The sequence below is a fragment of the Cucumis sativus genome, chromosome 7 (assembly GCF_000004075.3).
Source record: "Cucumis sativus cultivar 9930 chromosome 7, Cucumber_9930_V3, whole genome shotgun sequence".
Taxonomy (NCBI): Eukaryota; Viridiplantae; Streptophyta; class Magnoliopsida; order Cucurbitales; family Cucurbitaceae; genus Cucumis; species Cucumis sativus.
In genome coordinates this window covers 2,020,385-2,033,122 of record NC_026661.2, presented here as the reverse complement: position 1 = coordinate 2,033,122, position 12,738 = coordinate 2,020,385, and the positions used below count along the sequence as shown (strand labels likewise).

At 31.5% G+C, this 12,738-nt stretch overlaps 1 protein-coding gene across 2 annotated transcripts; it reads right to left on the bottom strand.

Annotated features, from left to right (window-relative positions):
- Positions 1 to 5,517: 5,517 nt before the first annotated feature.
- On the bottom strand, positions 5,518 to 12,140 carry LOC101211181 (nuclear pore complex protein NUP133). 2 transcript variants are annotated; one of them, XM_011660365.2, is made up of 8 exons: positions 11,721 to 12,140; positions 11,074 to 11,198; positions 9,177 to 10,985; positions 8,109 to 8,830; positions 7,880 to 8,032; positions 7,429 to 7,768; positions 6,839 to 6,915; positions 5,518 to 6,334 (listed from the first exon to the last, which is right to left on the bottom strand). In XM_011660365.2, exons 1-8 carry the CDS (start codon positions 11,912 to 11,914, stop codon positions 5,777 to 5,779), a joined length of 3,978 nt encoding a protein of 1,325 aa, XP_011658667.1. In that variant the 5' UTR covers positions 11,915 to 12,140; the 3' UTR covers positions 5,518 to 5,776. The 2 variants fall into 2 exon arrangements, with proteins under 2 accessions (XP_011658667.1, XP_011658668.1); XM_011660366.2 differs by having other exon boundaries at positions 6,839 to 6,912.
- Between the last annotated feature and the right edge of the window lie 598 nt (positions 12,141 to 12,738).

The following is a 12,738-nucleotide window of genomic DNA, read 5'->3' as shown; positions in this document are numbered from 1 at the left end:
TCATCATAAATTCTAACTAGGATGGAGTTATTAAATATTAATGTCTAATCCCTAAAAGAAGAAAACTCGAGTTAATTTAATTGAAAAAAACTAGATCATCATAAATGGCTAATTTTTAGTTCTCATAAATTTTTGGAGTTCTGGAAACTAATATGTTTGGAAAAAAACTAGTTTGATTTACATTTAAATATGGGCATTTTTTAAATATAAAAAGAAAAAATATTATTTACAAATATGACAAAAACTATAAAAAAAATTTAGAGTTGGTTTGTGGTTTCTATCATATTATTTTAGCTTTTTTGTTGAACGAACATTTATGATACAAAAGAAATGAAAATGAAATAAAGTAAGGAAACTTAAAATTAGAATATGAGAGGCCAAAGCAACCAAATTTAGTTTCACACTCTATTTTTCTCCTTCTTGCCTTCTTTTCTAATCAACCAAAATTTTCCAAACTTAGAATTCATATCTCCTTTTTTTCTCTCATGTCTTCTACTTTTTTTTTCTCTCTCCTACCTTTTTAGAGGGACAGGAATTCTTTTATGATAGTTTTATTTTGAGAAAAATAAAAAACTATATATCATTTTTTTTTATATTTTTTTATAAAATATTTCAATAAATTTACAAAATCAGTATAATTAAACCCTAATCCTAAAAACATTGGTGGTGGAGATAACAATTTCATAATTTAAGGGGTATTATTGCAAAACCTCTACTGTTTAGGGATTATTAGGATAGATTTATTTGGTAGTCTATAATTGCAACAAATTTTGTAATTCAGTCTAACATTGGTCTAAACATATCTCATTGTTTGGATTTTTCTACCTTTTTTCATTTCTAAATTAGTTCATTGAAATTTCATTTTTATAGTTTAAGTATCTAACCTTTCTTCATTTTATTTTATTAGGAAAATTTATTTAATTATTTAGAGTGTTTTCATTTTTACAATTTGAAAGATTTATTATACTCTATTAATGCTCAAATCAAGTTTATAATGTTTTTTTAATGATAGATAATAACCTAGGAAGTTAAATTGTATTTTAAAGAAAAATAAAATGCGGTGGAAATTCATTAAAGAAAAACACTTTTTGACCTAAACATTATGAAATAATAAATTAAAGAAACCCAAAAAATAAATATTGATGCATTTAACCATATAACAAAAAAAAGACCATTTATACCAGTTTGGTAATATTTTCTATTTCTAGTTCTAAAAAGTTTCACATTGTATAAGAAATGATTGGAAAAAAATCTTTCAGTATTTCTATTGGTTTCGTTTTCCTTTTTCTCAATTATTTCTATTGAATTTCTTTTCCCTTTTCTCATTTATTTCTACTGCTTTAGTTTTTCTTTTTCTTAATTATTTTTTGATTTTCTTTTTCTTTTTCTCAATTTTTTTTATTAATTCATGGTAAGAAATAAGATTTTCTCCAATGTGGCAATGCGTCGCCGAAAATTCTTACCAACTCTGTGATGTCGTTGAGGACGTCGGCAGGCACGTCGATGATACTTTCCCCAACGTAGCTCACGTCAACGACTAAGAAAATTTCTCCAACGTACGCTGCAACACGTCGCAAATGGCTTCCACGACGCTGCGTCTTGGAGCTTCACGTTTCAACTTTCTTCGCACGATACCCACAATAAGAAACTCACCCTTTCAACTTTCTTGGCACGATATCCTTTTCTTCATTAACAATACATTCTTTCATTTGTTTTCGAGTTCTCTCCTCTGTCTAGTGTGAGGGTTTTGATTTTGATCATTTTATTTTTTTTCAACTTCTGTTTTTCCAAAAGCTATTCTCTCTTTTGGGTTTCTTAGTTGCCTTTAGTCCTTTCCCTTTCTTGCCTTCCAGTCTTTCAAATTCTCTAAAAATAAGTGGTCACTGTCAGTTCTTTCATTATTTTTATATGATTGTTTCAAGTGAATCAAAGAGAAAAGCATCCTTTTTCTTCTCTCTCTCTTCAGCTTTGCTTTTTTTTTTTTATGTAATTTCTCTCTAAGCCAAAGAAGAAAAGCATCTCCCCCAATCACACACTTCCCACTTTCTTCCTCTTCCTCTTCATAAAATATCTGTCTCTTCAAGTGACACACTCCAATAAAAAAATAATAATAATAAATGTTAATAATTGTTTTAGAATTTTGTTAAAATCTTTTTCAACCTCTATTCTATTTGTTTATTTATTTTACAAAAATATCTTATTGTTGTTTAGAATATATCAAAAGATTTTAATAAAATTTTAAAATAATTATTTGTTTGTTAATACTCTACTTTTGAAATTCCAAATTTTAACAAAAAAAAAAAAAATTATTAACATTATTTATTCATGTGTGTTTTTTTAACCATACAAAAGAATCCACTCTTGAAATTTTAAAATTTTTAAAAGAAAATTTTTAATTATGTTTAGAGTATTCCAACCGATTGTAATGAAATTTTAAAAGAAGAATGAACATTGTATCGTTAATAACTTGAAAATCATATGAAAATTTTAAGAAAGGAGATAAAAATTTATGTGAAAAAAAAATAAAAAAAGAAGAAGAAGCATTTTTGTCCCCCATTTTCCCCCACCAAACCCATACCTTATTATTATTACTACTAAAATAATACTATTCTCATCCTATTCACCATCTTCTTCTTCAATTCACAACTGTCGGCCACCATCTCCCTCCTCCTATCTTTCTCCCATCAACTCCCTCTTCTTCTTCTCCGTTTTCAAACCAGTCTCCGTCAGTTTCTGCTCGGTCTGACGATGCCACGGGAAGTTAGCCGAGCCCGTACTTTCCTCCCTCAGCCGCGTGAGCGGACCATCTTCCATTGCGAGCCATTTTGAGCAGCCCTCTTTAAGCCAAGCCACTTCAACCTTCTTGAGCCTTTTGGTGAGTTTGTGTGGGTTTAGTACACACCCAAATAGCCATTCTTTAGATCGTAATGGAATTTTACAATTGGCTGTAAGTTTGGTTTTTTTTCCTTGAAGGTATAATTGGTAAATTGTGGAATAATTATTGGATTTATCTCAAATTGTGACTGTCGATCAAGGATTTGATGCTAATATCGAGGTAAGAGATTTTTACTATTGGACACATGTGTAGATTTCAATGATTAAAAGAAATTGAATGCTAAACGTGGATTTTAATGATTATGAGAATGATGAATCAATTGAACTGAGATGGATGATGTTTATGTATAAATGTAATTGTTCGAGGGAGCATTATGCTAATGGTTGATTTATGCAGTGGTATGAGTAAATTGACTCTATAGACTGAAATGATTATATGATGATGGCAAGCATTTGGAGTGGACTGTATAAGATGTTAATTTGGACTGAGAGGAAATTGTTAGCTTTATCTATAAGATATGTACCCTACTACAAAAATGGGTTTACTTGACGCTAGCAACTTTTACATACTTGACGTTTTTATTAAAAAAACGTCAAGTATGAACTATGTTAAAGAAAAAACGTCAAGTATAGTCTTAAAAAATATGAAGTTTTCACGAATTTTTTTTAATTATTTTATGTTAGCTTTATTTGACGTTTTTTTTTTTTTTTTTTTTTTGTCAAGTATAAAGTAGATTTTACTTGACATTTTATTCGGGTTAAAAGTAGTGAACATTAACTTGACATAAAAAACATGTCAGGTATGGTTTTAAAAAAGAAAATTTTTACGTTAACTTTTATATGACATGGTTTTCGCGTCAAATATAGTAGAGATTTATTTGACAGTTTATTCGCGTCAAATATAGTGGAGATTTTACTTGACGTTTTTTTCGTGTTACGTATAGTGGACGTTTACTTGACGTTTTCACTTAAATAATGTTATCTCTCATTAAATTAAATTTATTAAAATCTCTCGTTAAAATAAATTTGTTGAAAATTTTCCTTTAAATAAAATTATTGAAAATTTTCCTTAAATAGATTTATTAAAATATTTTAAAGGAAAACTCATTAAATAAATTTATTAAAGAATTTTAATAAAATATTATTAAATAATTTTTTTGAAATATTTCACTAGAATAAATTGTTTGAAATCTTTACTTAAATTAAATTTATTGAAATCTTTACTTAAATTAAATTTATTAAAATCTTTCTTTTAAATAAACCTATTGAAAATATTTTATTTAAATAAATTTATTGAAACCATTTCATTAAATAAATTTATTAAAACATTTTAATGAAAAGTTTATTAAAATACTTTAATAAAAAATTGTTAATAATTTTTTTGAAATTTATCACTAAAATAATTTTTGAATTCATTAAAATAAATTTATTGAATCTTTCCTTTAAATAATTTTATTGAAAATATTTCATTAAATAAATTTATTAAAATATTTTATACAAAATTTATAAATAAATTTATATATTTTAATGAAATCTTTCATTAAATAAATTTATCAAACTATTTTGATGAAATGCTTATTTAATAAATATTAAAATATTTTAATGAAAACATTATTAAATGTATTTGTTAAAAACTTTAACGAAAATATTATGAAATAAATTTATTAAAAAACTAATAAAAAATAATTAAATAAATTTATTGAAATCTTTCATTAAAATAAATTTATTTAAAACTTTCCTTTAAATAAATTTATTGATAATATTTTTAAAAATAAATTTTATAAAATATTTTAATGAAAAGATTACTAAATAAATTGATTAAAATATTGTAATGAAAAGATTATTAAAGAAAATTTTAGAAATAATTTATTAAAGATTACTAAATAGTTTTTGGGATTTAGGTTTTCAAGGGCTTTTTTGGTATTTCACTTATTTTTAAAAATCCCCCCAAAGATTAGTCTATACCTACAATTTTCAAGGGGCAAATGATAGGTTAAATTATATATATATCCATGAAAATGGCTGTTTTTCCAAAAATTCTCAATAAAAAGAACTCAAAAATACTTTTACTGTTAATTTTCAGTAGAAACCATAAACTTCTGTTTTAAAAAATACTTGAACAGTTGAAATGTTTTACAAATACCTTGTGAGCATTAAAAAAAAAAGTTGAAAAATACTCTAATTGATCATCCTAATATTACACCAATTTTTTTTACCAAGGAAAATAAAAACTAAAATTTTAAGTTGAATAAATTTTTTTTACAAAGTTCAGAAATAAAATTTATCGCTATAACATAATAAAACAATAAATAGTTATTAAATAAAAATTATATATTTAACTATTAACCGACCCTATTATATGTAAAAAAAAATGTAAATAATAATATTAATGTTTTTGTTATTATAATTTTTTAAAAAGAGTTCATCAACATTGACATTTTTTACTAATACTATTGAATTTACGATCACAATATTTATATATAAAATATCGATTTTGTTGAGTTGAATGTTTGATAATTAATTATGTATATTTTAGTAAAATATTTATGCATGTTTCTTAAAATTTATTTAGTCTGAGTTGGGAAAAGTAAAATGTGAGTGAAATTTTCAATTAAAGAGAAGCAAATCATTACTTTTGTCCCACACCCAATCTTACTTCTAATCTTTGTTTTAACCTCTCGATAACAAATCCAATCGTATGATCTCTTATCATTCTCTTTTTGTTTTTCAATACAAACTTTCTACATCATTTGACTTCATGGAGAAAGAAAAAAAGAACACGGTCTCAATGATATATTGTTCTCTTAGAAATCTAAAAATATACAAAATTTGGGGGATGACAAAGAGAAAATATATGTAGCAGCCAAAACTTAGATGGAGTTTTATAGAAAACACAATTGGCCTACAACTTTCATCGAATGGAAAATGACATAAACTAATATTAATCCATCAAAATCGGATCATTTTCCACTCTATCATCATAATCCTTCACTCCCAACATAATGGCAGTCACCATTAACTTCCCTGCTTCAGGAAAATGTTTGTGTTGCATTAGTATTGCCTCAACAGAGCCTAAACAATCTTTCAGTATAGAACCACCTTCAAGATTTTCTTGTCTTAGAGGCAAAACCACATCAAATCCTTCTTCTCCAAACACTTCTGTTGCTCCATCTCCATAGCATCTACTTGAAGCTTTGAACAAAGTTGTCTCTCTCAAGTTTTTTATCGTTTCTTCATCACTCCATCCTTCAGCTACAGACACTTGATAAAGTTCATTCCAGTCGTCCTGATCTGCAACGTTTTTCCAGCACTCTTCCAAGAGTTTTCGGTGGTTTTCACGAAATGAAGTACTGGTCCAGGCAAATATGTCGAAAGCCATCAACGAGAGGGTTGGTTCTTTGGCTTTGAGACACAGTTGAATAAGGCGATCAGGATGAAGGAGTTCACGGTCAAGCTGCTGCTCTGTTTCGACAGCATGATAGAGATCTAAAATGACTTCCTAGAATCAGGTGAAACAACCAGGCAATGGATGAGATTATGTCTATAAACCAAAGTTGGAAAAACTAATGAAAAAGAAAAAAGAGCTTGATGCCTCAAAGTTATCATGTTTAACACAGCTAAGCCAATCACATTAAAATGCTTAGAGTAGTAGTATCCATGCTTAAATTAAAAGGGCAGACCAGCACTTTTTTAATATCAAACCTACTAACTATTTCTTTCCAGAACGACAAGTAATTCTTGATGAGTCCTTCTCTTCTTCGATATCTATTGGTTAAATAACTTTAGTATTGGACATTTGCAAAATTTAGTTCTGTAGTTTTAAGAACAGAATAAGAAAAAAGTGAACAATTCAACAAAAAGTTTATAAGAATATTACTGTGTGTGTGTGTGTGTTTATAATATGAATAAGATGAGATGAAATAATTGAAAAATCAGAGGTGACAAAGACGTCAACATTTAAGCAGGTTCAATCAAGTTATACCATCACAGAAAGAAGACCGACCTGTAACTTAAGTATCTTTGCATCAGCCTCAATGCGCATCAACTTACTCTCATACTCACCATTTTTACCTGCTGCTGCTAAATAAGAAAAACAATATCAATAAAAACAATTAGGTTTCAGAAGCTACCAATCACCATTGCATATCAGGTTCAATCAAGTGATGGAAATACTACAGATAAACATTTTAATCACCACATCAGCATTTCCTAATATGACACAGCATAGAGATAAACTCTTGAATCACCTTGGCAATACACATGCGTTTAAGATAGAGAATACATTCCTACGAGCATGGAGGTAGGGATAACTTATAAGTAACATCTAATGTGTAATCCTGGAAAGATCGACTCTGATATTTAATGTTTTAAGGGATATGAATTATGATATTTAATGAAGTAAGCTAACCGGCCAAAAGATGGACTAGCACGTGAGAGAGAGAGATTCCTCCCTTTTCATGTTTAAGGAAGTTTTCTTATTTAAAATAAAAAAAATGCTCTATACCAATGCACAAATAAATATGTTAAGATCTTGAGGAAGGACACAAACAATGGAAAGGATAGGATCAATGCATGACCAAAGTTGAGTAATACCTGCCATTAAAGCTATCTTCGAGAGGTATAAAAGACGTTTTCGATCTGCCAATCTTAATTCCGAATTAGATTGGTCAGATTCAAGTTCTGTCCCAACTTCAGGGACCACAGGTGCATCACCTTCAGACAGAGCTAATGCATGGAGAGTGTCTGATGCAGAGAAAAATTGATGGAGGAACAGCTCATGAAGCCACAAAAGTTCGGGATGCTCCTTCAGGAAAATCAAGAGTTCTTCATGAAACTCTTCTCCTAGTCTTAAAAGCTTGGAGAACTGTTTATTTTCATGAAGTTTTTGAAAAACAAAGTAGCTAAACCCTCCTTTAGGCCCCATGCTCTCATGCTGCAGCACCATGCATGATAAACAATCAAATGCAAGCACCATATATTATAAAAAAATAATATATAAATTTGCAAAAATCAAATGAAGCAATGAAATTACAGAACTACATACCATAAGTTTTCTGAGTAGCTCCGGATCATTAAGATCACAGCAAATTTCCCATAGAATGCTGTAGCATTCATGCTGTTTTGCAACAGATAAAAGACGTGAAGAATGCTTCCTGAGGCTTTCTATCTTTTGCTCCACCAAATCTCCCCTAAAATCCTGCAAAACCATGCGTTCAATATGAATTCAGATCCAAAATCTTGGTCACAAGCACACGTCACGCAAGAAAAAAAACCTTATGCTCAGCTTCCACAGAATCTTTTATTCTTTGATAAAGAGAGCTGAGGAGTGAATCCCTTCTACTCCAAAATTTATGTAAAAGACTTTCGGTTTTTTCCCCACGCTCTGCCTTTGCAGTGACAGCTCCAGCATGAGTCTCAAGAAGAACTTCAGTTAATAATTCCAGGTGGCAATATAAATCAGATTTTGCAGACATATCAAGCTCAGAAACTTCATTTAAAAGCTGAAGCATGAGAGAAGCAATGCGCCATAGCCCATTCCGCACAACCAGTTGACAATACCAAGGTGTTAAGCCTTCAGATGGTGGATACCATAACTGATGCTCGTTTTTATAGTGCAGAGCTGCATGCATGATGGTAACACATGCTTTAGAGAGTTCACAAGCTCTCTGGTTCTGGACCACATATGATTCGTCTGCACTTACCACAAAATCTAGCTGCTTGTTTAAACAATGAAATACTTCTTCTAGCTCAGAAACTTTACTGTAGAACACTTCAGTATTATCTCTGTCCATTAGAAGAACAGTGTTTCGACGAGCTCGTTCACCAACAAACTGAATAAGATCCCATAGAGCACCTGACGTTGGAGTTTCTGAATTAGAAGTCAAGGAGCCAAGTCCAGTTGAACGGTTTTGGCAAATTGTGTTCTGCAGTTCCCTTAACTGAATCATGGCAGAAAGCTTTTCTCCATGCTCCAGTATAATTTGCAAAGAATTTCCTGCATGTATCAGGACCACATTTCAGGTTCATTAATTTATATTTGATATTTTACCTTCACAAATTACCTTCCCAATCCAAGAACAAAATTTTGAGTCCCAAATCAAGCCAATTCCGATGTGAGTCCAAACCAATGCCAAGAATAATCAGAAATAGAAACTCATTGCCCTAGAATAAACATCCGAAGACAGAAAAAGCATCTAGACCATTTATGCCAGTTTAAGAAACATACCAACAAAAAACGCATATGAGGTGAAAATTAACAAAGGTTCTCAATTTAAAAGTAAATACTAAATATCTACTGATATACTGCAGAGAAATAGCATTAAAAATGAATTGAAACATACTTTGTCTCAAACACAACTCTTCATGGCACTTCGATAAAGCAAGAAACTGAAGAAATTTTTCATGTTTCTGCTGTTTGTCCATCAGCTGAGTAGAAACAACAGTCATCGACACAATCTCAGCACCTCTTGTTGTAGTCCAATGTTTAGCTAAGGTATCAACAATTGACTTGCTCATCCGTGTAAACACATTTGTTTCATCCTCCCTATCAAATGCACCAGAATTCTTCAGCTTTTCAAGAGAGCTATTTACTTGACCAGATGAAAGGAAATCATGGAAAAGTTGGCGTAGCAAAGCTTCTGATTCTTCATCTCGAACCGTTCGATGTGCAATTCCAGCCAAAGTAGCCTTTTTTCTATCCACAACATCCTGTACATCAAAACTGCGGTTACTAGCAATGTTGCCAGAAAAATTGGGGCTTCTAGTGTCATCTTGCACTGATCGTTCATTTGAACTTCCCCTGCGTGACAAACTTCGTTCAGGAGGTTCAACTCCACCAAGGACAATAGCTTTTACAGGTATTGCCCATATTCCTGCTTTCTCAGTCAGTACAACCCAAGCTCCTTCACCATGCTCTGTAGATGGAAGAACTGAAGCATCTAATACTTTACCCGCATCATAAGGTAAGTCAAATTGATACAACAACGTGGAGCTTCTATAGTAATGGGAGACAGTTGCCGTTCCGTCACCAGAAAGAATGAGGGCTGATCCCGAAGGCTTGCCCCCAACCCTAAGTCTCATGGAGAACAAAAAATCATCATTTTCTACTCTTGCTTTTGGAATTATTACTTGTATTGGGGCTTTTTTCTCCAATATCCTCTTATCACCACTAGCATCTATTTCTGCCCCAGATTTGTATTGCAAGGTAAGAAGGGAATATTGTATATAACTAGAACTACTAATGCGATCCTTACAGAGTGTAGCAACTAAAATAGTGATAACTGCACCTTCTTCATCTTCCTGCAAATCAAGAGGCCAGATCCTTTTCTGACCAGCTAAATCTTTTTTAATGCACAAATCATTATCTGTACCAACAATTTCATACGACCAGAGCTTGTACACTTGTACATCAGGAAAAAGTTTAAGACAAAAACACTGTATCTCATGATCTGTCAAAAGCAAGAACTTCCTGTTAAATTTATCTGATTGAAGCCGAGAACAAGACCAAGTTAGAGACCTTGGATACCCATCATTCACAAGATATTGCGAGCTACCGTCCTCTTGGCTGTGAAGACCACATATATCCTGAGAAACTTTAGTACACTGAATTCCCATAGGGCTGCAGTGGTACTGCCAAAGCTGGCCATTTGAACTACAGGCAAGGGCAATACAAACATATTGGGAATCAGGAACCGCAGAGGCAATCAAAGAGTTGAATGTCCTTGGTCTATTCATACTTTGATTTCTGTGGGAAGCGATCTTCCCATCATAAAATGATGAAATTGGAGCTGGCTCATGGGAAGATGTTAGACAGGTAACTGGAGCAGTTTCTCCATCTGAAAAGATATCAGGCCAATACGCAACAGCTCCTGTTTTTTTATTACAGATTATAACACCAACAGAATTTTGGTGTTTAATTGACTTTCTTAAACTTCGACTTTGGCTATCCCAATTAACAATGCTGAGCAACCAATGATCATAGTTATTTCTGCCAATATCTTTGCTATCTAAAATGTGTTTTGGAAGTTCACGAACAACACACTTCATGGTGGCCACGGGTAACAAGTATGTCCAAAGAAAAAGCTTGTCTCGGCATATAATCCAAGCAAGGGATGTTTTGGCATCCATTCCACCAGACATGCTTCCACCACCTAAAAGGGAAGAAAACAAGTCATGATGCAAAGAAAATAGGAGCATCAAGAACTAAAAACTACTTTTTACTGCAATGAACATCATTACTTGTAACAAACTGCTGTATAAGACTAGCCTGCTCATCACGCACCACTTGGGGAAACTCTCCAACATAGACAGGCTTAACTGGATCTGTCTCATCTTCCTTATCACTTCTATTAACTGGTGAAATTCTAGGAAGATAAAAAAGATATAATTAAACATTCTCCACATGGAAACAAGTTATGACTTATAAGACAAGTAGCAACCAATGAGCAAATGAGTGAAAACACCTTTCTATTAAAACAGAAATTGTTAACCATTAAATCCTTAATACACATTTTACAAGCACTCTCGAACCACACCAAATCAACAAGGAAAATCAAAAAACAAGAGGCACATTATAATTTATACTTGGTCAGATTATTCTTGTTCTAACAATTATCTAACTACCACTAAAGATAGCCATCAACCCACTCCAATTACCAAATAAACGGGAATAAAAAGAGAAAGAAAAAAAAACCACCAAGAGGGTAATCTCATTTCAACGAATAACTATTGGATTTCATCACCTTGTTACCTACAACTCGCACAAACGAACTTAGTTACCACTGTGGACAATGAACCAAATATAAAAACTGAGTAGACACACTGAAATGAGTAAAATTAAAGCTCTGACAAGCTAAAGACATATACAGCAATGGTGGTAGTAATACCTTGCAAGGACGGATAAGCGAGGAGCCCAAGGAGCGGGAGTGCCGGTGCCGGGACGGTTGGGCACCAGATTACCGAGAGGTGGGTTACGGATGGCTGAGAGTGGTGTAATCGGAGAATCAGACTGGGTGGGTGGAGCGGAAGTACGGTCTGTTCGAGAGCTTAAATTGCGTCTCTTCGTCCCGGGAGAAAACATTGGTGCATAATCCACAGAACAATTGAAGAAGAAGAAGAAGAAGAAATGGATTTGAGGGTTTAGGGCTTATAGTTCGGAGTGTGAAAGAAATGAAAGCTGAAAAGCGGGAAAGCGGGAGACTCCGGCCGGAGATAGGAGTGATCCAGTGTGGCCAAGCCTACTCACCCTCAGCATTCCCTTCTTGTTTTTCTTTTCTTTTTTTTAATTCCAAATTTAGTCCTAAATTATTTTTGCAAATAAGGTCGCACTTTGGAGGTTGAATTTACCAAATTATCCGAGTGGAACGTCTAAATGTATTTCAAGGAAAGAATGAGTTTAAAATTTAAACATTTATATATGTTTTGTTAGATTTTTTATAAATGTTTATATACGTAATTTATATATATAATTTTCTCAAATTTTGGCTCTTAATGTTTACTTTAAAATAAATTATTTCTCAACTTCATTTTTAGCTTTTTTTTTTTAATTTAAAAAAGAACTAAACACACTATTAGCCTTATACTAAATTTCCATAAAAAAGAACCATCATTATTAATCTTTTAAAGTTTAGTATGTATTTAGTTCCAACCTTTTTTAATTTATACCTAAAACCTTTTAATTTTCTATATAATAGCAAGAGGTTTGATCAAATCACCACAAATTAATAATAATAAATCCATCACATAACATTTAAAAACAAAATTAATATAAAGTTGGATTTTATCGTTTACAAAACTTCAGACAATCTATTTTGTGTTGAATAGTTTAAATTTTTTAAAAGTTGAATAAATAGACTGTATTTAAAAAATTCAAAAGTTTATTGAAAGAAATCCAAAGTTAAAATA

Bases quoted from the DNA above. Each gene is read 5' to 3' on its own strand.
- LOC101211181 (XM_011660365.2), bottom strand. From the start codon at position 11,914: ATGTTTTCTCCCGGGACGAAGAGACGCAATTTAAGCTCTCGAACAGAC. The intron at 11,199-11,720 runs GTATTACTACCA...TTATCTTCCTAG, and splicing joins CGCTTATCCGTCCTTGCAAG to AATTTCACCAGTTAATAGAA. The intron at 6,335-6,838 runs GTCGGTCTTCTT...ACCTGATTCTAG, and splicing joins CAAAGATACTTAAGTTACAG to GAAGTCATTTTAGATCTCTA.